The sequence below is a fragment of the Artemia franciscana genome, chromosome 2 (genome assembly GCF_032884065.1).
Source record: "Artemia franciscana chromosome 2, ASM3288406v1, whole genome shotgun sequence".
Taxonomy (NCBI): Eukaryota; Metazoa; Arthropoda; class Branchiopoda; order Anostraca; family Artemiidae; genus Artemia; species Artemia franciscana.
This window is the reverse complement of record NC_088864.1, coordinates 44,119,608-44,145,784: the sequence shown is the minus strand read 5'-3', so window position 1 is coordinate 44,145,784 and position 26,177 is coordinate 44,119,608. Positions and strand designations below refer to the sequence as shown.

At 34.7% G+C, this 26,177-nt stretch overlaps 1 protein-coding gene across 4 annotated transcripts in view; it reads left to right on the top strand.

Annotated features, from left to right (window-relative positions):
* The window catches only part of LOC136042349 (intersectin-1-like), a 113,694-nt gene that overhangs the window by 64,384 nt on the left and 23,133 nt on the right, over positions 1 to 26,177 (top strand). For all 4 annotated transcript variants that reach the window (XM_065727335.1, XM_065727329.1, XM_065727322.1 and 1 more), the window contains exons 18-23: positions 11,360 to 11,496; positions 12,656 to 12,762; positions 16,667 to 16,739; positions 17,487 to 17,693; positions 19,354 to 19,437; positions 24,134 to 24,289. In XM_065727335.1, the coding sequence (XP_065583407.1) occupies positions 11,360 to 11,496; positions 12,656 to 12,762; positions 16,667 to 16,739; positions 17,487 to 17,693; positions 19,354 to 19,437; positions 24,134 to 24,289 (764 nt within the window). The remainder of the gene's footprint in view (positions 1 to 11,359; positions 11,497 to 12,655; positions 12,763 to 16,666; positions 16,740 to 17,486; positions 17,694 to 19,353; positions 19,438 to 24,133; positions 24,290 to 26,177) is intronic.

Below are 26,177 nucleotides of genomic sequence, written 5' to 3'. Positions count from 1 at the left end.
AATTTTCTCAGGCTCGTAACTTTGATGGGTATAACTGATCTTGATGAAACTTATATATTTAAAATCAGCATTAAAATGCGATTCTTTTGATGTAACTATTGATATCAAAATTCCATTTTTTAGAGTTTCGGTTACTATTGAGCCGGGTCGTTCCTTACTACAGTTCGTTACCACGAACTGTTTGATAAAAAAGTATGAGAAGCTAGACAGGCGATGCGAATGTTTGCTAGTAAGATCTGCCGTTTTCGTCGGGTATCTGAAATATTTTTTCATATATCTTATGCGTTTTCGGGTTTTTAAATCTCATTCGAGGATAAAGAACTGTTACAATTGCTTATTATCTTTGTTTGATAATACCACTAGATTTGGTTACTTGTATATATATATATATATATATATATATATATATATATATATATATATATATATATATATATATATATATATATATATATATATATATATATATATATATATATATATATATATATATATATATATATATATATATATATATATATATATATATATATATATATATATATATATATATATATATATATATATATATATATATACATATATATATATATATATATATATATATATATATATATATATATATATATATATAAATATATATATATATATATATATATATATATATATATATATATATATATATATATATATATATATATATATATATATATATATATTATATGTATAAATTCAAATTCTCATCAAGGCTCTCAGGTTTTCGGAGAAAAATCGCAACAAAAAAAATCCCATGTGGGATACGAAAGGCGCCTTTGTAAAGAATAAGAGCTAAGACCTCATATTTGAACTTGTGACGAGGTCGGAAGAGCCAAGAGCTCATATGGCATGAGCTCTAGCAAAATTCTAAGAATCAATTTATTAATTTAAAAGGAAAATCAGAGGGTTAATGCCGGTCGGGATTTAAAAAAAGAGCTCTGAGACACGAGGTCCTTCTAAATATCAAAATTCGTTAAGATCCGATCACCCACTCATAAGTTAAAAATACCTCATTTTTTCTAATTTTTCCTCTACCTTCAGCCCCCCTCCCCCCCCCAGATGGTTGAATTGGGGAAAACGACTTTGTCAAGTCAATTTATGCTGGTCCCTGACACGCCCTACCTATTTTCATCGTCCTAGCACGTCCAGAAGTACCGAACTCGCCAAAGCACTGGACCCCCCTAACTCTCCCAGAGAGAGTGGATCCAGTCCGGTTACATCAATAACGTATTTACGACATTTGCTTATTCTACCCACCAAGTTTCATCCCGATCTCTTCACTCTAAACATTCTACAAGATTTTAGGTTCCCCCTCCAACTCCCCCCAATGTCACCGGATCCGGTCGGGATTTAAAAAAAGAGCTCTGAGACACGATATCCTCCTAAATATCCAATTTCCGACCACTGGTTCGTAAGTTAAATATACCTCATTTTTTTCTAATATTTCCGAATTAACCGTCCCCCATATGGTCGAATCGGGGAAACGACTATTTCTAATTTAATCCGCTCGGGTCCCTGATATGCCTGCCACATTTCATCATCCCAACTTATCTGGAACTGCCTAAACTAGCAAAACCGGGACCGACAGACCGACCGACCGACAGAATTTGCGATCGCTATATGCCACTTGGTATTTACCAAGTGCCATAAAAACAACCAAATAAGTTTTAAGCGCTTTATTATAGAAACATTCGAGCCGAAATAGAGTTTGTTTAAAATAGATACATTATCAACATGGATTAAGCTTTTAATTTACTTCTCTTCTTAGAGAGGTTAAGTTTTACTGCATTTTCTAGAAACCATTTTGGTAAAGGTTATTTCTTTTCTCTAGGAATCCTGTTATTGTCTGCTTGTGGTAACTTTCGCCCATTCTGTCTGCTTCAATGGAAATTGTGTCTCCAAATTTTAATCAGTGAACTACTACCGCTGTCTTTACTTTTAAAGGTTTTTGGTTAAACTCAAGGTTAAGCAATACAAGAGATCTGAGCCGATATTTAGTTTTGTTTTTAATTCGTGTATATACTCTTTTTAGTATATTTATTTGGCTGGTAAATTGTTGTTAAAGCATCTCTGAACTTTTATTATTATTATTATTGTATAAAGTATATTTCAAAAGTATGTTTGAAATGTAGTAGTTTTTCTTAATGGTTTGAGTGATCTGTTTTTGTTTTATTGTAATTTGTATCCCTCTATAATATGTGTCCAAAAAATTAAACTAAAAAGAAATTCAATCTTTAAAAAATTGAGTAATCAGTGAATCCGATTTTAAAAAAGAAATGGAAAAAAAAAGAAAAATATGGACGTATAGATAAAAGGCTCGAAATACCGAAAGGTATTATTTAAAGCTAGCCTTTTCTTAATTGCTATGAAATACAGCAAATTAAATTTCAGTTGAAGAGTGACTGCTTTAAAAATTATGTGCTTTTCCAATTAAATTATTTAAAGATTATTTTTATCTTTGGAAATTAACTATGGTTATATCCATATCCTGTAACTTCTATGAGAGAAAATACACTTGGTACATTTATATGAAACCTCATATTGGTACAGTTATTGAAAGGGTGCTATACAGGAACCCTATTTAGTAAGACAAGGGGGGCTCTGGCTTTTGTCTACTTTCCTCTCATTAGCTTGGAAATTCCGACAAAGAACAATCTAACTTGAAATGTGGCTTTTCTAGGGCATTTGATTTCTTTTTGAAATCTTAGAAAAGAAATATTATTAAACAAATCGCCTAAGAATCGCTTGAGTAGAGAATCATAAGCAGAAGCAAAATTCCAGGAAAAGACAAAATAAATATTGACAGTTTTTTCCAAATAATTACTATAAGATATTATAAGAGAGAAAAACACAACTAAGACGCAGAAAAATCACTAGAACTTGTGAAAAAACACTTGGCTGTTGATCTTGCATTACATGGACACTGTCCGCAGTTTTCATAAAATGAAGTCTAATAAAAATAAATTAAAACATTTAGTAAAACTAATTAGTAGAACTAATTAAGACCCTTGTTTTTTTACTTTCTAACTTCTACATCCAACCTGTCTTTTTCTTCTGAAATTGCTTTCGAGACAGAATTATGTTTAGTTATCACTTTAACTAATTGCTTTCTTCTCCATGGATGTCTTACTGCAATCCTTACATGCTACGTCTTAATAATAATTTTCGGTAAAATTAGTAAGAAATTTTGCAGGAGTGAACTTTTAAGATTCTAATGATAAGATAAAGGGGCTAATTTTTTCAAACAAGTTGATGTTTTAATGGAATCAGAGTATGTTTTTTGTTTGTGTTCATTGAATCTCATTCGTTTTGGGGTGTTTGTTCTGTGTTTATTCCATGTTTTGTTGGCTAAGATGTAATAATAGCGTAATAAAATTCAAGTACATTTGTAAAAGTTGTATTTTTGAAATGAGGTTCATTTTGACATTTTTTCTGAAAAAAAGTTCAGGGCTGCTTTGTCAACCGTATGATATTTTTTTCCCTTCTTCATTTAACTAACCCACAGTGTTGTGATCGGGAATCTCTATATTTATGTTGGTATTTATTTTGCTTAACTATTTTTTTGTTGTTTTTCACTATTGGCTGTTGAAGTAATTGAAAGCGTCATTCCTTCAAAATAGATTCAAAATGTTTTTCCCTTTAAATTAGCGTTTTGCTTTTAATGATGATAGTAAATGTAAGATAGATAACTCGTATTGAAGATAGTTTATTCAACTGCTAGATCTGATCAATTGTATTTATAGTTAAGTCCTTGAATCCTTCTTCAGATGTTCCCTGAAAAACATTGAGAACCGTTGCTTAGCAACTTGCAGCCTAAGCATGCAGTTCTAAGCTTTATTTTCTTGTCCAAGTTACTGCGAGAGTTGTGAATCTATTAAAACAAATAGACAATATATTTTGTTAATCTAACGTACTGAAGTTCATCTGCTAAATGAAAGAAGTTTTTTTTCTGTGCATATTCTGTTGAAACTAGGTTTGTTTACACAGCTTTAAATCGTTTGTGAGAGTACATATCCTTTGTTTTATCCTGGCTAATGAATAAATTTTCTAAAAGTCTGTCATCGTGTTCACGACTTGAAGACCAGCAGCTGCTATGAATTGTCTTTAGTTTGAGAATTTTATCCTAATTGTCCTGTGAAGATCTTGATATGAATTTTGCATTGAAGAAGTTGAAAACTTTGTTTGGTTGGCTTTGAGCTGGAATTTTTTCGTTGAGTGAAAAATTTTCCAAAAAGGTGTTTGGAAACTACATTATTCTCTTGACGAGCTTTGCTCAGAAAAGGAAAATTTAGAAAATGCAGGAGTTAGTTCTACTAAACGAATGTGGTTCTTGAGATTGCATGGATTTGAACTTGTCTGCTGTGTATTGATTATGTGGAAGCTCGTTTAAACATATTGCTGATTTCAATATAGAAAAACCTGCTTATTCAAACCCTGACAAGACGGCAAAATTTGTCAAGCGGAAACAACCAAGCAGCGCGACGTCATCATATGAATGCTGGTTGAGATGTCCGTTCCACCATAAAAAGGAAGCTTCCATTTCTACACGACATACTTTTGTCAGCTGAAGAAATGAATTGATTCACTCTGAAACAAAAGTCAACGGAATATTTGCCCCCATAAAGGCATTTTGTCACTACTTGATCTGAATCCTGCTGTCGAAAGGAAATTCTACTCCTGTCACAACCTTGCTGTAATGTTCATGCACAAATTCAAGGCCATTGAAACTGTTCAGACCATCGAACGAGAATAGGCCAGAAAACTCTGAAGATATTTTTCACTTATATAGAGAATAATAATTCTCCAAAAAATTATGCGAGTTTTTCTCTTGTAATCAAAAAACGAAGTTTTATAAATTCTTTCAGTCTTATAAAGATTGAAATCTGCTAAGAAGTGTATCGTATAATGAAGAGTTTTGTTCTTTGATTTATTTGGCTCTCCAGCTTTTTGTTGCCACAAGATCAATCCTAGTATAAACGAACCTCTACTTAGGTTAAATTCATGTAATCAGATAGTCCAACTTTATTAGCAAATATAATTCTTTCGTATCGAGTTTAACTCTTCTATTATTAGCAATGCCTTATTTGTTCAGAAAGGTTTTTTTGAATCAAAGATGCAGCAAAACAATCTTCATATCAAAAGCTTCATTTCGTAGAACTTTGCAATTTTGAAATATCTTTAGAGTCAAATAATATGTGGTGAAACAGATGCAACCAATTGATAAAGCTTCTTGAGGTTACGAATGTAGGCTATAAATCGTGTACGTTCCTATCTATTCGTTTTTGTGTATTAAAGAATCGAGGCTACTTCTGGCTGTATGTAGGTTTTACGCTATAGCTTTTGTGTAAGCTATGAGGAATCTTTAAATTACCACAGCCACATTTTTCATCTCCTGGTGTATAAAGGCCTTTTAATCGAAGTTTAAGCATGAAGAGGGATATGTGTCTCAGGATATCAAAGAAAAATAATTAATACGTGCAAGAATAATTCTTGTATCAATATTGTCTTTTTTATGTAGGAATAAGACAAATAAACGTTGTTTTATTCCACATATGGTTTAAAAAGTTACTGGTTTCAAATGGGGTTTAATTATAAGTGGTTGAGTGGGACAAGGATAATTAAAACAAGGATTGTTGCTAAGAACTCTAAGATCCATAGGGATCGATTTTGTTTAAATAGATTGGGGAAACTTGGGGTATGTGGATTTCTGCGAAGTTTGGAACTTGTTTCTGTGCAAAAAGAGGAAATGTTTTTTGCGTGTTTTAATATTCTCTTCTTTATGATAATGTCTGAACAGTTCAGCTGTAAGTTAGATTGAACCCTTTAGTAACTCCAATTGTATCTTTTCCAAGTGTTTGCTAAGTTGTTGTTGTTGTCTAATGCTTAGAAGTTTAAATTTATTTCTTGCTGTTACATTTAGTGTTGTCTGATTAGTTTGTCTGTTAACGTTTGAAATAATAAATTTATGAACTGATCACTGTTATAAACTTTGCTTGTTTTTAGGGGTACTTTTCTGTATTCATCTTTTTTTTTCTTTTTGCTTTCTTCTGACAAGTCATTGCGAGTTATGGTAGGATTATTGTGCCAAAAGAAGCTTAAGCCATAATTAGCTGAGACATGTATTTCCTTGACTATATTTGATAAGGCTTGTACCCTATTGGACAGATTAGGAGTTTTGAAAAGAAGAAAGGTTACTGGAAGTTCGTCTAGGAGTGCCCGAAGACGGTTCAAGGTGACGTGGAGGGGGTAATTTCTAAGCTAATAAAACACGGGTTTTCGCCCCTGCCTCTGGCCTATACACGACATGCGTGTATTTTCTAGGACAAGAAGAAAAATATAACAGTTTGTATAATCAATATTAAAAATAATGCAAGGTTATATATTTTAAAATATATCTTTTTATTGCATTTTCCTTGTATTCTTTGGTTCTGTTGTAAGCTTCTTCCTCGGTTCCCATCGCTGGAAGCCATGCTTGCGTGGGCTTATTGCGGCGTATAGAATATTAGAAGCTAAAGTGATGACAGCAATCAGATATGGTTCTGAATTATGGCCGCTCCGAAAAACGGAGGAAGATTTGCTAGATGTTTTCCAGAGAAAGTGCTTACGGATCATTTTGGGTACCCGGATGACTGACCGTATTTCACACAGAAGGCTGTACGAAAAGTGTGGTTCAATCCCGCTTTCTAGAGCTATAATGAGGGAAAGGTTGAGATGGCTAGGGTACGTTGTGTGGATGGATGATGACAGATTGCTTAAGATTGTCCTCTTCGGCCAACCATCTATGGCTAGACGGAAAGCAGGTCGTCGGCGGTTGGGGTGGGAGGATGTCATATAGAAAGATTTAAGGGAAATGGGAACTTCCTGGGGGGGGTGTAAAGAGGGAAACTTTCAGTAGATTAGGGTGGAGGAGGAGCGTGCTTAGCTGTGTTGGACTCAGGCGGATTCGGGCTGTGGTGAGTTGTTAGTAGTAGTAGTAGTAGTCAGCAACATAAAAATACACATGATCGTGGTTAATTGATAATTCTTCTGTTTTTTTTTTGTTTTGTATTTTTTTGTCGACTCTTTGGCTGATTAATCTCTTCTTAGCAGTATTATCTATTTGACATCATTTTGTCAAAATCTTGGAGAGGGGAAGGGGATTGAAGTTGAAGCCAATTTTCTCAAGTGAAGTGAAAATAACAGTGAAAACAGAAAAGTGAGCCATATAATACCATAAAGGCAAAGATATACTAAAGAAAACTGACCCGTTTCTGTGGATGCTAGAATAATGTAGACTTATCTTAGTTTTGATAAACTTTTGAAGACATGAAATTTTAGCTCGGGGGTAAACTGGGATCTGGGGGCAGTTGCCCCCCCCCCCCCGTCCCATAGCGTGGGTATCGTGTTTTACGATAGGGATCGTAAAAACGTTTGCCAAACTTAGTTTGGAAGTAATGGCTATTGTTTTAATTTTGGTTCTAGGTAGGGGATCAAAGCTTGATCCAACCTCCATGGAAAGTAAAAAGGGGAGGTGCCTAAATTCTTCTCGTTAAGACATCTAACATTAGAAGTTGTTGCAAAATTGCCGTAAAATAAAAGTCGTTAAGTAAAATAAGGTAAAACTGGTAAAATAAGGTAAAATTGGTAAAATAAGGTAAAATTAGGTACTCTCTAGGAAATAAAGGGTAAAATTGGTGTTTTAGAGTTGCCCTGTAGCTTAGCTACAAGACCAGTTGAGCATTTCTTTTTAAGCATCATTTAACCTTTTAATAAAATTTTTTATGATTCTGATTTTCCTGGGCTTAAAAACAGCTAATGCCCCATCATCTAGAGTTTCATCAATTTAATTAATTGTCTAGTTTATCCCTCTGGTAATCTTTTGTCTAGGGTAATATCTCAGCAATCCATTTTGTAAAAAAAATGCAATCCATCCATTTTGTAAAAAAATGAATTAAAAAAAACAAACAAACTAAATTTACCATTATTTGAGAGTAAAATCCTATTAGTTTTTTTTCTACATTTAAGCCTAAGAAATGTTTCCTAATAGCCTTGCATATTTGAATAGCTGTAATCAGCCACATTCTTCATATAATATGCATGTCATTTTTTATTTATTTATAAAAGTACCGAATACAAATAAAAAGATTTTTTATAGCATTTTGATGACTTTGATTAACTAAGAGCTGGAGTAGAACATTCAGTCACTTTCACAGTCATTAAGACTGTCTTCAACAGGATTTGTTTGTAAATCTAGCTCCTCTCCTTCAGACTAAGGTTCTGATGCAGGTGACCGTGTCTGTTCCGAATTCCCATGCAAAATTCCTGAATACGGGCCTGAGGATTGTATATCAGTTTCTACCTCCACACTCCCATCGTCTCTCCTTTATAGCTAATTCTCTATTTATCTGAAGATTATTTAAAAAAAACTGCTGAAACACAAGGGCCGTTAAACTAGAATAAGAATGTCTTTTAGACATTGTAGTTCGTAACAACTTATTCGGCAGCAATTCGTTGAAAAGCAGGCTAAATCTTAGAAAAGAGTAGTGGAACTTTCGAATCCAATCGACTGAGTCCCCTCCAAAGGTCATTCGACAACCCCTTCTATATGAAGTGCCTCAGGGAAAAAAATAAATGAACAAATATTAATACATATGTACCCTTATGAGTCTTTACCATAGGTAATGCAAAGCGGTTGCCTCTGACTTAAACAGGAGAGTAGAAATTTCAATTTCCCTTATAAGGAAAATCTGAAATTATTCAAGGGGAAAATAGGTGGCAATTTTTTGCTGGGGAGCGGTTATTCCATGGGGGGATATTTTCCAGGGGAAAGGGGGTAAACTCCAGCTTCCTGGGAAAGACGGCATGAATACAGGATTTCTCTGAGATGTGAAATTTATAATAAAAATGGTGATATTAATTCTGCTTTGGCCCTCCACATTGTTGAAAATCCAGATCATTTATTTCTTTTTGATAGGGCAACTTTAATATTTGAAGTGAATGGCTTCCCAGATTCTTTTAGATAGGCAATAGAGATTAAGAAAAATCCATAAATAGAGACTTTTCGGGTATTACTAAATACCCAATTTATAATAACTTAAAATTAAAGGATTCAAATAAAATTTGCCTTAGTTTACGTTAAGATCATCTAACCACACTTTTAATAAAAATTAGTTAGTAGACAATCTAAGTCAATCAATAAGCAGAGAATCCTTGCCCAATCATATTGGCGAATAGTCTTTCATTTATTCTGACTTGGTTTTTCGGTTTGTTTGATTTAGTCTTTTTTTTCTGCTCAGTTAGAATTAATTCAAGAGGTTAGTATTCCTTTTTTTTTTGGAGCACTGAAGACGACCGGGCGGAAGTCCGCGACGAAATATCTACCTCTATCATTTTCGCTTGTTTTTTGTCTGTTGGCTGACATTGCCCTTATTTTTTCTCGGCTATTTAGTAATTACTATTTTTTGTATTGTTTGTCATATGTCAATCCTGCTTGTAGCCTTTCTGTCTTTAACAGTTCACAGAACTAATGTAATTTTATTTCAGCTAATATTTTACCATTTTAAAATTATAATTACCTGTACTATAATACGCTTCACCGTTCTGATAACAAGAGACCTAAGTCAGACAGACCTTTTAGGGACGCCTTTTAAACCGAGGAACACAGCTATATACAGAACAAAATCATATTGAATATTTTTTTTCTGCCAGCCTCTCCGCGCTTTTGTGCTCTGAAAATTGCAAGGCGTCGTAAAATATGTCAGTAAAATATGTTAAATACCGGTTAAAACGTAAAATACCGGAAAATGGGTAAAATACGTAAATTATGTAAAATACGTAAATTATGTAAAACAAGTAAAATAACAATTTTACGGGGGTCCGTAAAACTACGGTAAAATACCCAATTTTACCGTGACCAATTTTACCAGTTACAACACTAATCTGAAGCAATATTTGTGGGAATTAAGAGTTACAATGTGGGAACAATGACTGCTCAAAGAAGGTTATTTAAAATGGGGTAAAATGAAATTTCACTAACCCCTCAAGAATAGAAGAGCTATTGACGAGCAGTTCTTTTAATCAATACAAATTACATGTAAATGTCTTCAAGGTCAATCGATAAATATCAATGGCAATTGCCCCTTAACTACATTTGTTGCATTCATTATTAGTGCAACAGTAAAGTGCTTTCAGTGAAAGAGCTTTCAGCTTTCAGAGGTTTTAAGATGAAGGGGAAGGGGCAGACCCCCCTCATATATGCAGTAATTTCTTTTCAGCTAAGTGGATCTAACAATTACCCTAAATAGTGGGAGAGGGGGGCAGCTAACTCATATATGGAATAATTTCTGTTCGTTTAAGTTTCTATGCCACTAGAGAGAGAAAGAGAGAGAAAACATTTATGATTAAACCAAAACAAAAACAGTAGTAACACTCTTTATTCTTTACTCTTTATTCTTACTCTTTCATACTCTTTACTTTCATTATTTACTTTACTATTTTTACTCTTTATTCTTCATTAAAAAAAAAAAAAAAAAAAAATCCGATTTTCTCCTAATTTGCAACAAAGACTTAGAATTTGTGGTTGGAAAAATTCTGCACTTTTTCATACGAGATAAGAAAAAGATTTAAGCATGTTAAAAGCGATTTAGTACAAGAAATTGAGCATATTTAGGAGAATTTGGGCCAAACGTCACATGATAGCTATAGACACATACTCTTGAGAAAACCGTCAAAAACAGTAATACTGTTTCGAAAAATGGGTAAGATTTTGCATGAAATCATTTTAGGAAACATATGGGTCAAGTTTACGCTGCAAGTTAATAGCTAGACCAGTATTTTTTCTACGATTGTAAGTAACTGCAGAGCTTAGTTTAGCTTTTAGTTTCCTAAAGATTGGGATTATTACTGACATCTATAAAAGCCAAAATCCACAAATTCATCTTCAGAGCTTTCCTTTTTTAGTTTGGGATTCAAGCCTCGAGGCATCTTGTCTCACCACTCCATGTTTTTTTCGTATTATCAATAAACAGTAGAGAAATATATTTATAATTTTTTGTACGCTTCCTCTATTATGCTTGTTTTAAATGGTCAAGTGATTCGTTTTAGCGTCAAACAATAAGTTTCTAGATTTGTTTTTGGCTTAATAACTGTGAGTAGAAATCAGGGTGTGAAAAATACGGTGAGAATTTCGACGTAAATCAAACTATAAAATTTCCATCCGAAGTGACTTAATTTCCTTATAAAAAACTTCTTCCGTTAAAAAAAGAAGAAAAAAAAAGTATTTCTGTTTACGTCGGTGTTTGCAGATCAAGTAAATTCGCCGTTAATGACCTTGAATATTTTGTAGCAACTGATTCGCCGAGTGGAAAATCGCATTCACAATCAGCCGATCTCAACCCCATAGAAAGTAAACGTCAGGCGTCTATAAAGGAACTAATTTCTACCGAGGAAAGCTTTGTTCAAGATCTAACGACAGTCATTGAGGTATGTATCTATTTTATCTCTGATGCTTTCTTCTTCTTTGTAAAGTTTTTGCTGTCCCATATTTGACTAAGTGCTGAAAATTGTCGGTGTCATCTCAAGAAAGTGAAAAAATAGGAAGAAGAAACAGAAATAATTGCTGAATCATATATATTCTACTTTTACAGAGTCACAAATTTAGTCTATCATCTCTGGATTTGGCTTATAAATAACAGATTGGTCGCGTAAAATCAAACGTGACCAAAAGATTTCTGAGCTGTACTTGACAACTGTAAGTACTGTGGCCCTTAGTATCCTAGTCCTAGTTTTAAGAGTTATTTCTCTAATCTATCAAATTTTCACATTCGTACAAAATATCACACATAATCGCTATTCTACTTCATATATTTTATCCACACTCTAGTTTTTACGGATAATACTACCTATGTAATAAAGATGAATTCCATTTGTACCTAACATTACTTTTTCATTTTCATTTATTCCCAAGTTGACGTTTATTTTCAAAATAATCTGGAACCCTGAACCTTCAAATCCTCTAAAAATGCATTCATTTCGCTACCTTTTTAAATCGTCTAAGAAATCAGACCCAGGAGAGATTTACCTTCCCATTTCACTACTTGATTTAATTGAAAATGGTTAGACGTTTGTGATATTTAATGATCATAATTCAAATGGAGACATTTAGTTATTTCCCACGCATTGTTAAATGATTGACCAGAATCGGTAACTTTATTTTTTAAGGAGTGTATTTTAATTTTGATAGCATGGTTCTTTTGAAGTACACCTAAGTTCTTGCTATATATATCCGTGATTAAAAGAAAATTTGTTTTTGCACATGGGATACAAAATTGTTTTGACTAGCTTGTTTTGTTGCTCCAGTCTTGTGTTTTCAGTAAAGCGCTAGTTCTATAAAATTGTACAAATATATGGAAATCCCCAATGCAAGATAGTATGCGTCTTCTTACAGGGTCATTTTCTTCAGTTAACTTTTTTACGGGTTGTGTATTCAAATAATTCGTGCCTTTGAATCATTATTTTGTGTCTTCGTTAACTTATCCCGTCATTTCTATCATGTGAATAATGATGTTTAAATTATTTTTCGTTCAGCACGGAAAGGTTGTCGAATTTCAGATAGAATACTTTCTGTTTCTCTTTTGCGTAGGTTTTTGAAAAGCCCATAGCAGAGTCTCGTGTAATTACAGAAGAAGAAGTGCTTGACATTTTTGCCAACTGGGAAGATCTAATTGGAAGCAGTAACAAGCTATTAAGGTATTTGAATTATGTCACTAAGATTTGTCTTATAGTGGAATTTGGTCTTAGAATCCTGTTTTTATGGCACTTGGTATTAACCAAGTGACATATAGCAATCGCAAATTCTGTCGGTCTGTTGGTCCAGGTTTTGCTACTTTAGGCACTTCCAGGTAAGCTAGGACGATGAAATTTGGCAGGCGTATCAGAGACCAGACCAGATTAAATTAGAAAATAGTCGTTTTTCTGATTTGACCATCTGGGGGGGGGGGGAGTGGGGGGCCCGTTAATTCGGAAAAAATAGAAAAAATTAAGTATTTTTAACTTACGAACGGTTGATCAGATCTTAATGAAATTTGATGTTTGGAAGGATATCATGTCTCAAAGCTGTTATTTTGAATCCCGACCGGATCTGGTGACATTGGGGGGAGCTGGGAGGGGGAAACCTAAAATCTTGGAAAACACTTAGAGTGGAGGGATCGGGATGAAGCTTGGTGGGAAAAATAAGCACAAGTCCTAGATACATGATTGACATAACTGGAACAGATCCGCTCTCTTTGGGGTAGTTGGGGGGGGATAATTCTGAAAAATTAGAAAAAATGAGGTATTTTTAACTTACGAACGGGTGATCGGATCTCAATGAAATTTCATATTTAGAAGGATATCGTGTCTCAGAGGTCTTATTTTAAATCCCGACCGGATTTGGTGACATTGGGGGGGGGGGGAGGTAGGGGAAACCTAAAACTTGGAAAACACTTGGAGTGGAGGGATCGGGATGAAACTTGGTGGAAAAAATACGCACAAGTCCTAGATACATGATTGACATAACCGGAACGGATCCGCTCTCTTTGGGGTAGTTGGGGGGGGGGGGTAATTATGAAAAATTAGAAGGTATTTTTAACTTACGAACGGGTGATCGGATCTCAATGAAATTTGATATTTAGAAGGATATCGTGTCTCAAAGCTCTTAGTTTAAATCCCGACTGGATCTGGTGACATTGGAGGGAGTTTGGGGTTGGGGAACCTAAAATCATGGATAACGCTTAGAATGGAGGGATCGGGATGAAACTTGGTGGGAAAAATAAGCAGAAGTCTTAGATACGTGATTTACATAATTGGAATGGATACGCTCTATTGGAAGGGGGGTTAATTCTGAAAAATTAGAAAAAATGACGTATTTTTAACTTACGAAGGAGTGATCGGATCTTCATGAAACTTCATATTTAGAAGGAGCTCGTAACTCAGATCTCTTATTTTAAATCTCAACCGGATCAAGCGTAATTAGGGGGGGAGGCAGTTGGGGGGACCGGCAATCTTAGAAAATACTTAAAGCGGTGAGATCAGGATGAAACTGGATGGGAAGAATAGAAACCTGTCTAAGATACGTGACTGACATAACCGGACTGGATCTGCTCTCTTTGGTGGAGTTGGGGGGGGGGGGTAATTTTGAAAATTGAGGTATTTGTAACTTACGAAAGGGTGACCAGATCTTAATGAAATTTGATATTTAGAAGGATCTTGTGCTTTAAAGCTCTAATTTTAAATTCCGACCAAATCCTGTGACATTGGGGGGTGTTGGAAGAGGAAACCGGAATTCTTGGAAAACGTGAAAATTGGGGTATTTTTATCTTACGGATAGGTGATCAGATCTCAATGAAATTTATATTTAGAAGGAATTCATGTCTCAGAGCTCTTATTTCAAATCCCGACCAGATCGTTTGACATTGGGGGGAGTTGAAGGGGGAAATCTTGGAAAACACTTGGAGTGGAGGAATCGGGATGAAGCTTGGTGGATAGAATTAGCAAATGTCCTTGATACGTGATTGACAGAACCGTACTGGAGCTCTCTTTGGGGGAGTGGGGGAGGGGCTCAGTAATTTGGCGAGTTTGGTGCTTCTGGACGTGCTAGGACGATGAAAACTGGTAGGCCTGTCAGGGAGCTGCACAATTTGACCTGATAAAGTCGTTTTCCCAGATTCGATCATCTGGGGGGCTAAAGGAAGAGGAAAAATTAGAAAAAATTAGGTATTTATAAATTACGAGTGGGTGATCGGATCTTAATGAATTTTGATATTTAGAAGGACATCGTGACTCAGAGCTCTTATTTTAAATCCTGACCGGCATTAAGCCTCTTGTTTTTTTTTTAAATCAATCTATTGATTCATAGAATTTTGTTAGAGCTCATACCATAAGATCTCTTGGCTCTTGGCTCTTCTTGCCTCGTCACAAGTGCCATATGAGCTCTTAGCTCTTGTTAGTATATGTATTGCGCAACTAATACACAAGACTAAGGGGACATTTTAGGGGGGATTTTGAATCGAAAGACACTATGTGCCTCCATGTTGCCAAAACTACGCATGTGCATATCTCAAAACCGGCTAAGGGTACTAAGTTGAAACTTTTTGGGAATGTTCAGAAAGGTATTGATGTAAATCAAAAGACTGTAAGTGCATCTACGTCGTCAAGATGACATTTCCGCAATATCTCAGGATCAGCTAAAGGTATTAAAGCTGACACTTTCAGGGAATGTTGAGGGGGGGGTGATTAAAACAAAAGACAATACATACATCCATGTTGCCAAAAGGTTTTATCTACAATATCTCCAGAGCAGCTAAGGATATTAAGTCGGACCTTTCAAGGCATTAAAAAGCAAATCAAAAGACAATATGTGTATCTAGGTCTTCATAAGGGTATATCAGCAATATCTCAGGAACGGCTAAATTATTCAGTTGAAACTTTCAGGAGGTATTAAGGGGGGTGTTGAACTTAAACAAAACATTATCTGTATCTAGGTTGTCAAAGCGACGCATCTGTAATTTCAAGGCTAAGGATATTAATTTGAAACTTTCAAAAAGGACTGAGAGGATTTTTGATTAATTCAAAAGACAATATGCGTATATAGGTATTCTAAAAGTCATATCCACACTATTTCAGGAACGGCTAAGGCTATCAATTTGAATATCTCATGGAAAGTTGAACTAACTAAAAACACACTATATGCGTCCAGGTTGTCAAAAAAGTGTATTTTGCAATATCTCAGGAACGTTTAAGCGTATTATGCTTAGACTTTCATGGGAGGTTGAGGAAGCTGTAGGAATAAATCAAAAGACCCTACGAGCTTCCAGATTGACTAAAACGTGTGTTTTTAATATCTCAGGACCGACTACCCATAGTATTTTTGAACATGTCCTACCCGGTATTGAAACTTTGAGTAAATGTTGAGGTTATTTTCGAACTAATTTGAAGGCACTATGTGCATCCCGGCTGCTAAAAAGTTGTACCTGCAATATCTCAAGAACGGCTGAGGGTGTTAAGTTGAAACTTTCAGGGCATATTAAACTAAATTAAAAGATAATTTGCTTATCTAAATTGTCCAAAAGGCGTATGTGCAATTTCTCAGGAACTTGACTGAGGATATTAACTGAGGATATTAAGTTCAAGTTTATAGGGCATGTTGAACTGAATCAAAGACGCTTTGTTCATTTATATTGTCAAAAAGGTGTATCATTAATATTTCAGAACAGCCAAAGGTATGAAATCGAAGCTTTCAGGGCATGTTAAACTAAGTCAAAAGGCGCCCTGTGCATCCAGATTGTCAAAAGGGCGTCTCTGCAATACCATAGGAACGTTTAAAGATATTAAGGTGAAACTTCCAGGAAATTTTGAGTGGATGTCGAAATAAAATAAAAATTCACTACTTGCATTCAGGTTGTTAAAAGGACATATATCTGATATCCCAAGAATGACTCAGGGTACTAATTTGAAACTTTTGGGGTAGGTTGAGAGGGGGGTATTAAACTCTCAATTATATGTATTATATAAGTATATTTCCTTATTGACTTTTAATTGCTTATTGTAATTCAAAACCGAAGATTACTAGAAATAGTAGCTATTACTATAGTTGAGGATGAACATTTGATTTCAGGGCCCTTCAACTTCGAGAGAAGAATTCTCAGAACGGGATTGTGCTTATGGTCGGAGACATCTTGTGTGAGAGTGTAAGTGCCTACTCATTTTGTTTTTTGTTCTTCTTCTTCTTCTGTTTTTTTTTTTCGTTTTAAAGTAGGCCGCAAGTCGGATGAATGATCACAGAATAAAATATATAAATAGATATTTTAATGAGGTCTATCATAAAAATACTAATGTAGGTCTAGGCTAAGGAACAGCCTTTTATTTCTTTTAAAATATATTAGCTTTAGAATCTCTTATTTTTTATCTAATAATATATGAAATTTTTTTTTTGCACCTGCCATTTGACAAATTTGGTAAATTTGGCTAGGGGATCTATATCCGTAATTCTTCAAGACTCGTCGAATGGAGCAGACTACGAAAGCATAAATGTGTTTTACATAAATATTGCAGCTGAGCATGCGTACCTGATATTTTTCTAGTTTTATATCCATTTTACTCGTTAGGTTTTATCCATCTGATAAAATTTTGTTTAAAAAAAAAGAAGCTCGGAAGTTTTTTCGAAATGCCCTCTGCCCCTCCCCCCGAGGTCAACGGAAATAGTTACAGATGGATTTCCAACGCAGTTCAGAGCTATTTTGCGTGCATTCTTTTTCCTGTTTTTAAAGCTGCATCATGAAAAGATGTTTCTTATACTGTCTTTTGTGCCTGAGGAACTTACTGTCTTTTGTAAATCCTACGCGAGTCAAGTACTTTTTATAAATATTTTGTACATTTCGGACATACTTTGTGCGTACAGGACTAACGCAATGAGTAAAAACTGAAATCCTTTATAGCTGCCAAACATGTCACCGTATATTCGATACTGCAGTCGTCAACTTGGAGCTGCAGCTTTTATTCAAAATAAGGTTGAAAATTCATACACCTTTCGGGATCTCTTGAAGCGTTGTCAACAACATCCAAAGTCAAAAGGCCTGCCGCTTTCTGCTTTTCTGCTTCAACCAGTGCAAAGGATTACGAAATATCCCCTTATAATCAAACAAGTAAGATTGTATTTTTTATTGTAAGAAGCAGCATATTCTGACTGAAAAACAAAAATCAGTGGTTTAACTGGCTTTATCATATTGCTATATAAAGTGTATGAATTTTGTAAACGCAAAGTATAGATTACTGGATTAATAAGATAGCTGATTTTTATTTGTGCCATTAAATAAAAAAAGAATATCCTACCTTCTTACTTAACTTTACCGAAACAAATGGTTAAATATACTAATTTATTAAAGTAGTCTCTCATATTATATCCTGAATAAGCAGTTTTAAGTTCAATTGATTTTCCATAAGTGAAGCAGCTTTAATTTTGGTCCTGGCAAATTCAGGATATAGATGCTCAAGAATAGTTTACGATTACATGATAATCAATGAATTACTTTAATCTTGTTTTGTCATTTCATGGCTACCCCCCCCCCTCCGGGCAGCCTAGTAGAGAACAAACGCTAGCCCACAGTAACCGACAATTCAAAAACATCTTTTGAAAAAGAATTTCTAAGTGAGAAAGAATGACCGTTTGAAGCTGTTTTAGGAATAAAAAAGGTAAAGGATACGGCATTAGACTTTACAGTCCCTACCGGCGGTGCTGATCTCCATTTCTTGGCCCTTCAGCCAGGAAGTGCAATGGGGGGTTGGGGGTCAACCGTCCTGTACTTTCGCACACCCTTCCTGTTTACCATCCCCAGATTTCTCCAGGTACCCATTTAGAGCTGGGTCGACTCTGGCTAAGCTTACAGAGTCACCTCACTGACCCCCGTCCCAAACTGAACAATTGGGTACACTGGAATTCGAACCCGCGTCCTGTTTTAGGAATGGTAATTATTATTTCGATTAATCTTAATGGTAAAAAATTGTTGCCAAAACAAATTTGTGTAAATCTAAAAAATAGCCAAAACCAAAACAAAATAGTGTTGGATTTAAATTAAACTGCAGCATTATCATAGCCGAGAACCCAATTCAGAGGAATTACATTCTCCCGTCTTGAGTAACAAGGAAAATCGCTTTTTCACGTAGGAAGCAGTTATGTGTCTCATGTTTTTTTTATCATTATTGTATTGCTTCTTTGCTTCCTTTTCATACCAATGATAGTGGAGCGCTGAAATACCATTGAGATGTGTTTCGTGGCCCATTTGAAAGGAAGTTGCAACATGTATTTACTTTTTGTAACATGATATTAGAATAAAATCCACAATTTTTGACAAAACCGTGTCTTTGTATACCACATCTTTGATGAACCAACACTCTGGGGTAGGATGTCATATTTGAGTGGCTCCACTGCCTTATTCCCTGATCTTTACTACATATAGCTAAGAAAAGCCGAAAGCTTTTTTCTATGTCTTTTTAGTAAATATATTATAAAGAATGATGTAAGATTGTTCCATATCTGTTGATTCCAACGAGCGGCTGTCAAAACTCAAATATGTCTCAGTGAAAGCAACAAAGAAGCCTAAAGCAAAGAGGCTAATAGACTAGATGATAAAAACTATAGAATTAGTAAATAAACATTCTTAATAATTGTTACGATTCATTATAATTTCTGAGTTTTTTTTAAGTAACTTATTTTTTTGTGATCTTTTATGATTGGAGCATAGCTCTCGAAACGTGTTATCTTTTTGTTTGATATGACTATACGGATAATCCTGTCATTTTTTCTAGATATTGAAGCACACGCCTATTACTCATCCAGATCGACAAAATTTAGAGGAGGCTTTAGCTAAAGCTGAGCTGCTGTGTGATCAGGTGAGTTCTGTGTGGATCAAGTCATGGTGTCGAATTATATTTTTTCATACCGAGATAAATCTTGGATTTTCCAACAGTTTGTGGCAACGAACTTTAAAAGGAGTGACCCGGCTCACAGCATTTTTACGCTGATTTAAAATATATAAGTTTCATCAAGTTTAGTCTTACCCATCAAAAGTTACGAGCCTGAGAAAATTTGCCTTATTTTTGAAAAAAGGTAAAAACACCTTCTAAAAGTCATGGAATCTTAATGAAAATTACATCATCACATTCAGCATATTAGGGAGCCCTACTGTAGAGGTTTCAAGCTCCTATCTGCTATTAAATGAAAAAACACAAGTTTTTTTTTTTAAACTGAAGTTTCATCAATCTAAGAAATTTGCCTTATTTTCAAAAAAAGGGGGGAAACCCCCTGGAAGTCATAGAATCTTAATGAAAACTACACCATCACATTCATCATATCAAAGAATCCTACTTTAAAGGTTTGAAGCTCCTATCTGCAAAAATGTGGAATTTTGCATTTCTCGCCAGAAGAAAAATCATGGAGGCCTATTTTTTTGTATTTTTGTTTGTTTTTTTTTCCCGTGGGTGATCGTATCGACCCAGTGGTCCTAGAATGTCGCGAGAGGGCTCATTCTAACGGAAATTAAAAGTTCCAGTGACCAAAAAAACTAGAGGGCAACTAGGCCCCCTCCCACAGTCATTTTTTACCAAAGTCACTGGATCAAAATTTTGAGATAGCCATTTTGTTGTGCATAGTTGAAAACCAAGTAAATACATCTCAGAGGGCGACTTAATCCCCCACAGTCCCCGGGGGAAGGGCTGCAAGCTATGAACTCTGTCCATTGTTTACATATAGTATTGGTTATTGACGAAGTATAATGGTGTTTTCAGGGTGTATTTTTCTGGTGGTGGGTTTTGGGGGGGGGGGTGTTACATGAGAGGATCTTCCCATGGAGGAATTTGTCATGGAGGAAGAGAATTTCCATGAAGGGGGTGCTGGATTTTCCAGCATCATTTAGAACAACAATGAGAAATTATATAAAAAAAACAAGTTTTTTCAACTGAAAGTAAGGAGCAACATTAAAACTTAAATCGAACAGAAATCGTTACATATATGAGGGGGTCCGTTCCCTCCTCAATATCTCGCTCTTTACGCTAAAGTATTTATGGTAATTTCAAAAGAGCTATATATTCTAATTAAGTGGTTGTGGTTCAGGGGCCATTCTTAAAGAATTGGAGCAGAATATGAACTTTAGTGTAAAGAGTGAGGTGTTGAAGAGAGGGTGAACCCTTTCACATACGTAATAAAAATATACGAATATAGAAGTTTGTTACATAAGTTAATTTACAAGTTACGTATATTTATTACTAATATAAATATTCGTAAATAAACTTAAAAGTTAATGGCCTTTTTAAGTAAACAAAAAATTGGAGGACAACAAGGCCCCCTCCCCGCCCCTTTTTCTCAAAATCTACCGATCAAAGCTTTGAAAAAGCTTTTTAGCCGAAAAAAGTAAAATTAATATGCAAATTTCGTTTTAATTATTCATGTACGGTGAGCCAAAATCAAATCTTCATTAATTCAAAAGCGCTCGGAAATTTAATAGAAAAGATCAAGTTTTTTCAACTGAAAATAAAGAACAACATTAGAACTTAAAACAAACAGAAATCATTACGTATATGAGGGGGTTCGTCCCCTCCTCAATACCTCGCTCTTTACGCTAAAGTATTTTTAGTAATTTCAAAAGAGCTATTTATTCTAATTAAACGGCCTTTGGGGTTCAGGGGTGATTCTCAAAGAATCGGAACAAAATTCGAACTTTAGTGTAAAGAGAGAGGCATTGATGAGGGTACGGCCCGTCCCCCATATACATAATAAAAATATACGATTATAGAAGTTCGTTACGTAAGTTAATTTGTCAGTTACATATATTGACTACTAATAAAAACGTCCGTAAATCAAGTTAAAAGTTCTAGTGGCCTTTTTAAGCAACTAAAAATACTGGAGGGCAACTAGGCCGCCTCCCCCGCCTCTTTTTTCCTTAAAATCGTCCGATCAAAACTTGGAGAAAGCCATTTAGCCAAAAAAAAAAATTGCATCTGGCATCTGGTCCAGATGCAAGTTCACAGACGCTTAACTGAAGGATTAATTACTGCAATTCAATATTTTGCTCGCTAATCCATAGAAATAATAATGATTAATTGTATTTAAAAACTATTAATCCCTACGCAAGAACTTAACGAAACAAAGTATAAATGTTAAACAAATAGTATGAATAATAATAAAAAAGACAATTATCTAGATCACAAAATATATTCGTTTTATGGCATATTTCCAAAGACCTAACAGTAGATCCCGGTGAATTTTTCGTCACTAGAGTCGCCTTAGACATCCAGAAAGAGTCGGCAGTTGCCTCTTATACGTGCTGCTGCCCAGACATCTTCCCACAAGAGTTTTACTGCCGTTTCAATGTGCTTTAGTTTCAGTGTGTGCTCAGTTAAGTAGGACGAAGTGTATTTTTTAGTTGTCCTCTTCTTTGGATTCCCTCTGAGTGCCATATTTGTTACATTCCCAAGAGTCAATCTTTTGCCATATGAATGATATGCACCATTTTCCTGATGTATGACATCTTTTATTAGATACAATATGAAGAATACCGTATGGTATTCTTCCTGCAAAGACAGTTATTCTCGAAAGCAAGGATCCTCTTTTTCTCCTGATGGTTTAGATTTAGGTATTAGCATTTGTATTAACATAGTAGGACATCACTGTTGAAATTACTCATTTTCAATTTCAAAGAGTATGGTAAATTATTATAGCAAACAATAAAACTACTAAAGGTGTCCATGTGCTTGGCGAAGTTTGTGTTAAGACAGGCAGAAGTAGATCATCATTATATAGGTCTAGTAGCCGGATCCTTATATTTGAAAGGTATTGACACGTAAACAAAGTATGGCCTATGTTTTCATCACTTGATTTACAAAAGGGTAAGCTACTCACTTCCTGATTTGATTATATATTTTTTTTCTAAAAAATTTAATAGAATAAAACTGGAACACATTCCTAAAGCGTAGAATTATGGAAATCAATTTTTCACAGCTAAAATTACGTCATAGTTTTTTTTTGTCACATCGTTAAATAAATGTTAGGGTTAGGCAGTCTAATGTCATTTCTGCTCTAATATTCTTTTTCTAAATGATTATAATCTAATAATTGCTGTTCTAATAATTATAAATAATTGTTCCAATAAACTTTATTCTAATAATTAAATTTTGATAATAATATTTTTAATAAATAAAACACTTTTTCTTACCTTAATCACCACAATTCTAGTTCGAATTATTTCTGTGTCCCAGTTAGTTTCCGTCCTACTACGAAACCGGGTTTTTGTAGTTCAATACCTATGTCTTATTGTCTGGAATTCATTTGAATTTGGTTTGAAGTTGTCAAAAAATGTCAAGATCTAAAAAGAAACATGACAAAGCTGTTTTCCATGTCCTGAGAGCAATTAAACTTTAAACTCTGTGCTCTTTTGTGCTCTTTCTCTATTTTTCTGGTCCGTTTTGCTAAGTTAATTAAGTACAACTTTATCAGTGCTCAATATTATGCTGGCAAATTGTGTAGTTTACTTATTTAGTTACTTCATATAATTTAATTAGTACTTCCTATATATATATATATATATATATATATATATATATATATATATATATATATATATATATATATATATATATATATATATATATATATATATATATATATATATGTCCTTGTAGATATATTTTCTCAATCTATAAGGTCTGATATCGTGTTAGTGCCTTAGCCATTCATTTTAGTTAAGTTGGACAGCTATAATTTGTGATTTGGCAGACCCAACTGGATCAAGGCTTTGGCTTCAATTGTCTATGGCCTATATCCTCGACCCACCAAGTGGCTGAGCTCGCAGAGCCATACCATTGATGAGCCACACCCTTTGGTGAATGATGAAAAGGGCTCGATTTTCAATCAGGTACTACAACACTCTTTTAGGTAATAGTCTGAGACTGAACAAAATATTCGAGAATTTTGATGAAAGCTCGTTGTGCAAGAGGAATAGTGCTGCATTAGTAAAGAGTGGGTTCAATGTATTATTTTTTCCCAGGCCGATTTTATGAAAGGATTTGTCGTAGAAACTTTGGAAGTGGCTTATTTGACTGGAAGCTGAAAGCTTAAGTAGCCTTTTTCAGATTCAAAAGTGATTGGAGTGTAACCAGCCTTCCTTCTACGCCCCTTTTAGGTGCCCCTCAATAAGATCCGATCAAAATCTTGAGATAACTATTTTGTTCAAAATAGTTGAAAGATGAAATGTTTACCTCCTAAACTCTCTCCATTTCAAAGAGCACATTTGGGTAAAGTGTGCAATATAATTCTCGGTGGATGATAGCTTTCCTCTACAGAAAATATTAGTCTGTTAACCCCCCTCCCTCTTTAAAAATTGAGACATCACGTAAAATATGCGAATTAGTGACCGTAAATGAGGGATACAACCATAGTTTCAAGCTTTGGGGCTACATATTTTGGACTTGACTGCTCTTGTCATGGACAAATAAATTCTCTAGATGTTAAAACAAAATTAATGAAATGATAGTTGTTTGTTTGTCGCCAGGGAATTTGCAAATGTTGTTTAATAGTATAATGTTTAAATTCAAGGTTAATGCTGGTGTCGAACAAATCGAAAATGCTGAACGGTTAGAATGGATACAAAAGAGGATTAATTTTGAAGATGATGATCAACGGATAGTATTCAATTCAGTGACAAATATTATGGGGCCAAGACTCTTGTTGCACCATGGCTTTCTCAGAAAGGTAAATATTGACAAAAAAAGATCTATGCTCTGAAATTATATTCGAAATATTTCATAAACTCTAGTAACATTATTTATTTTAAACATTTTTTTCCTCTCTTGTTCTTTTTTTGTTTTATCTCTGTTATATTTTGTAGGACTATTCAGCGATGAATTTTTGTCTAATGTAATTTGCTTTTAACCATAAACTCCTCAGATATGCGCGAACGTATTCAGTCTAAGGTATGTCGCGTAAACGCTTCTTGTTCCTTAAGCTCCGTCCTCATATGTAAAATCACAAGATTCTTGTAAATGCTTTCAGTTACATGATTTAAATTAATTATTGAACTGAAAGGATTGTTCGCAGACACTTTGTAAGATCTTGTATGGCTGGTTTCCAAGCCTTGGATACCAGGTTAAATATTTTTGGAAGGTTAAACTTCCAGTTGAAATAGGATTAAAAAAGGATAAAGATACAGTTGAACCATTGCTGGTACATAGAGCGTCGGTTGACATTTCACTTGCGGGCTCTTTACTAGAAGAACAAGTAGCATGCCTGTCGCCAATCTTAGCCCAGTGGGAATACATCCGTAAAACAACAATCCATTGTACTATCACACTATTATTGCAGCTAGTCGTGAAAATCCCGTGTGAATGCTGTGATTTTTACTAGGCTATAATTTCCTTGAGGGCTTCCACTCCTCAAGTGGGAATAGAGTTGACCGCAAGGTCCCCAGTCATGCAGGTACCCGAAAGGGTTGGAGCAGCCATTTAGAGTGGATGTTGTCCAAAGATCTGTATCTTACGACCTGCTGTAGTTTTCGTTCTGTAGAGAATCGTTCCACCATGGTGTTCTGCGTCATCATGCAAGTTAAGTAATTAGTGCGGGAAGGATAGGCTCAGGGTTGCACAAAGCCTTCGTTCAAACTGGAGGCTCCAGGGTCTTCTTGCTGTTTGGTTCTAAGCCGGCTTGAGCGCTTCGGTGTGGAGTTGAGAAGATGTGCTGGTCTCCTTCCTGCACTGGTATCTTGGACCAATGCTTTTCTTAGGCCAAAATAATTTTAATGACTTAAAGAATATGAAAATTGGAACTTAGAATGTTACGACGTTAAAAATAACTTTTGAATCGATATTCTAACTGACGGATTCAGACAATTCGAAATGGACTTACTAGGAGTTTCAGAAAATCATATCCTAGTGATAGGAAGCATTAAATTGGATAGTTATTCAGGCAGGAATGAGGGGGTACATGGACAGAGAGTAGGGATCATGATGTATTAAGGAGCAGCTAAGTCTTGGTTAGGCTGGAAAAGTATTAATAATATAATACTAATTGCTCAGTTAAAATTTGTTGCTATAGGCTCCCGTTGGAATTGGTTGTTAGGATCCAGTATGAATTGGTTACTAGGACCCGGTCGGAATTGGCAGCCTGTTTTCTAATTATTCACAGTAAGTGTTCTGTTCCAAATTCATGGCCCTAAGAAGGGCCTTTGGATCTTTAAACAAATGTCTAGGTGGTTTTCAAAAGCACATCCACAATATTAATTTGTTTTGTTTTGATTAATATCTCAATAAATTGTGTAAATGCATCTGTTTCGTGACGTAAAAGTCTCACACAATAGTCCAAAGATGGAGATTCCTCTTTTATTAAATCGTCAAGCATTCTTCGAGAGAATATTTCCCTTTAAGTAAAAAACTCTTGAAAATGATCATATAGGGTCAAACATTTTTCCGAAATCACGAGATTCCGCATAATTTTTTGTTTCTCAAATCAATTCATATTTTTAAACCTCACACTCTCACTGATGATTATGGACTAGCTAATAAAGCAATTTGAGAATCAAAACAAAGTCTTGTCTATATCACGTAACAGGAAATATCGAATATTTGTATCCCTAAGGTAAATGGAC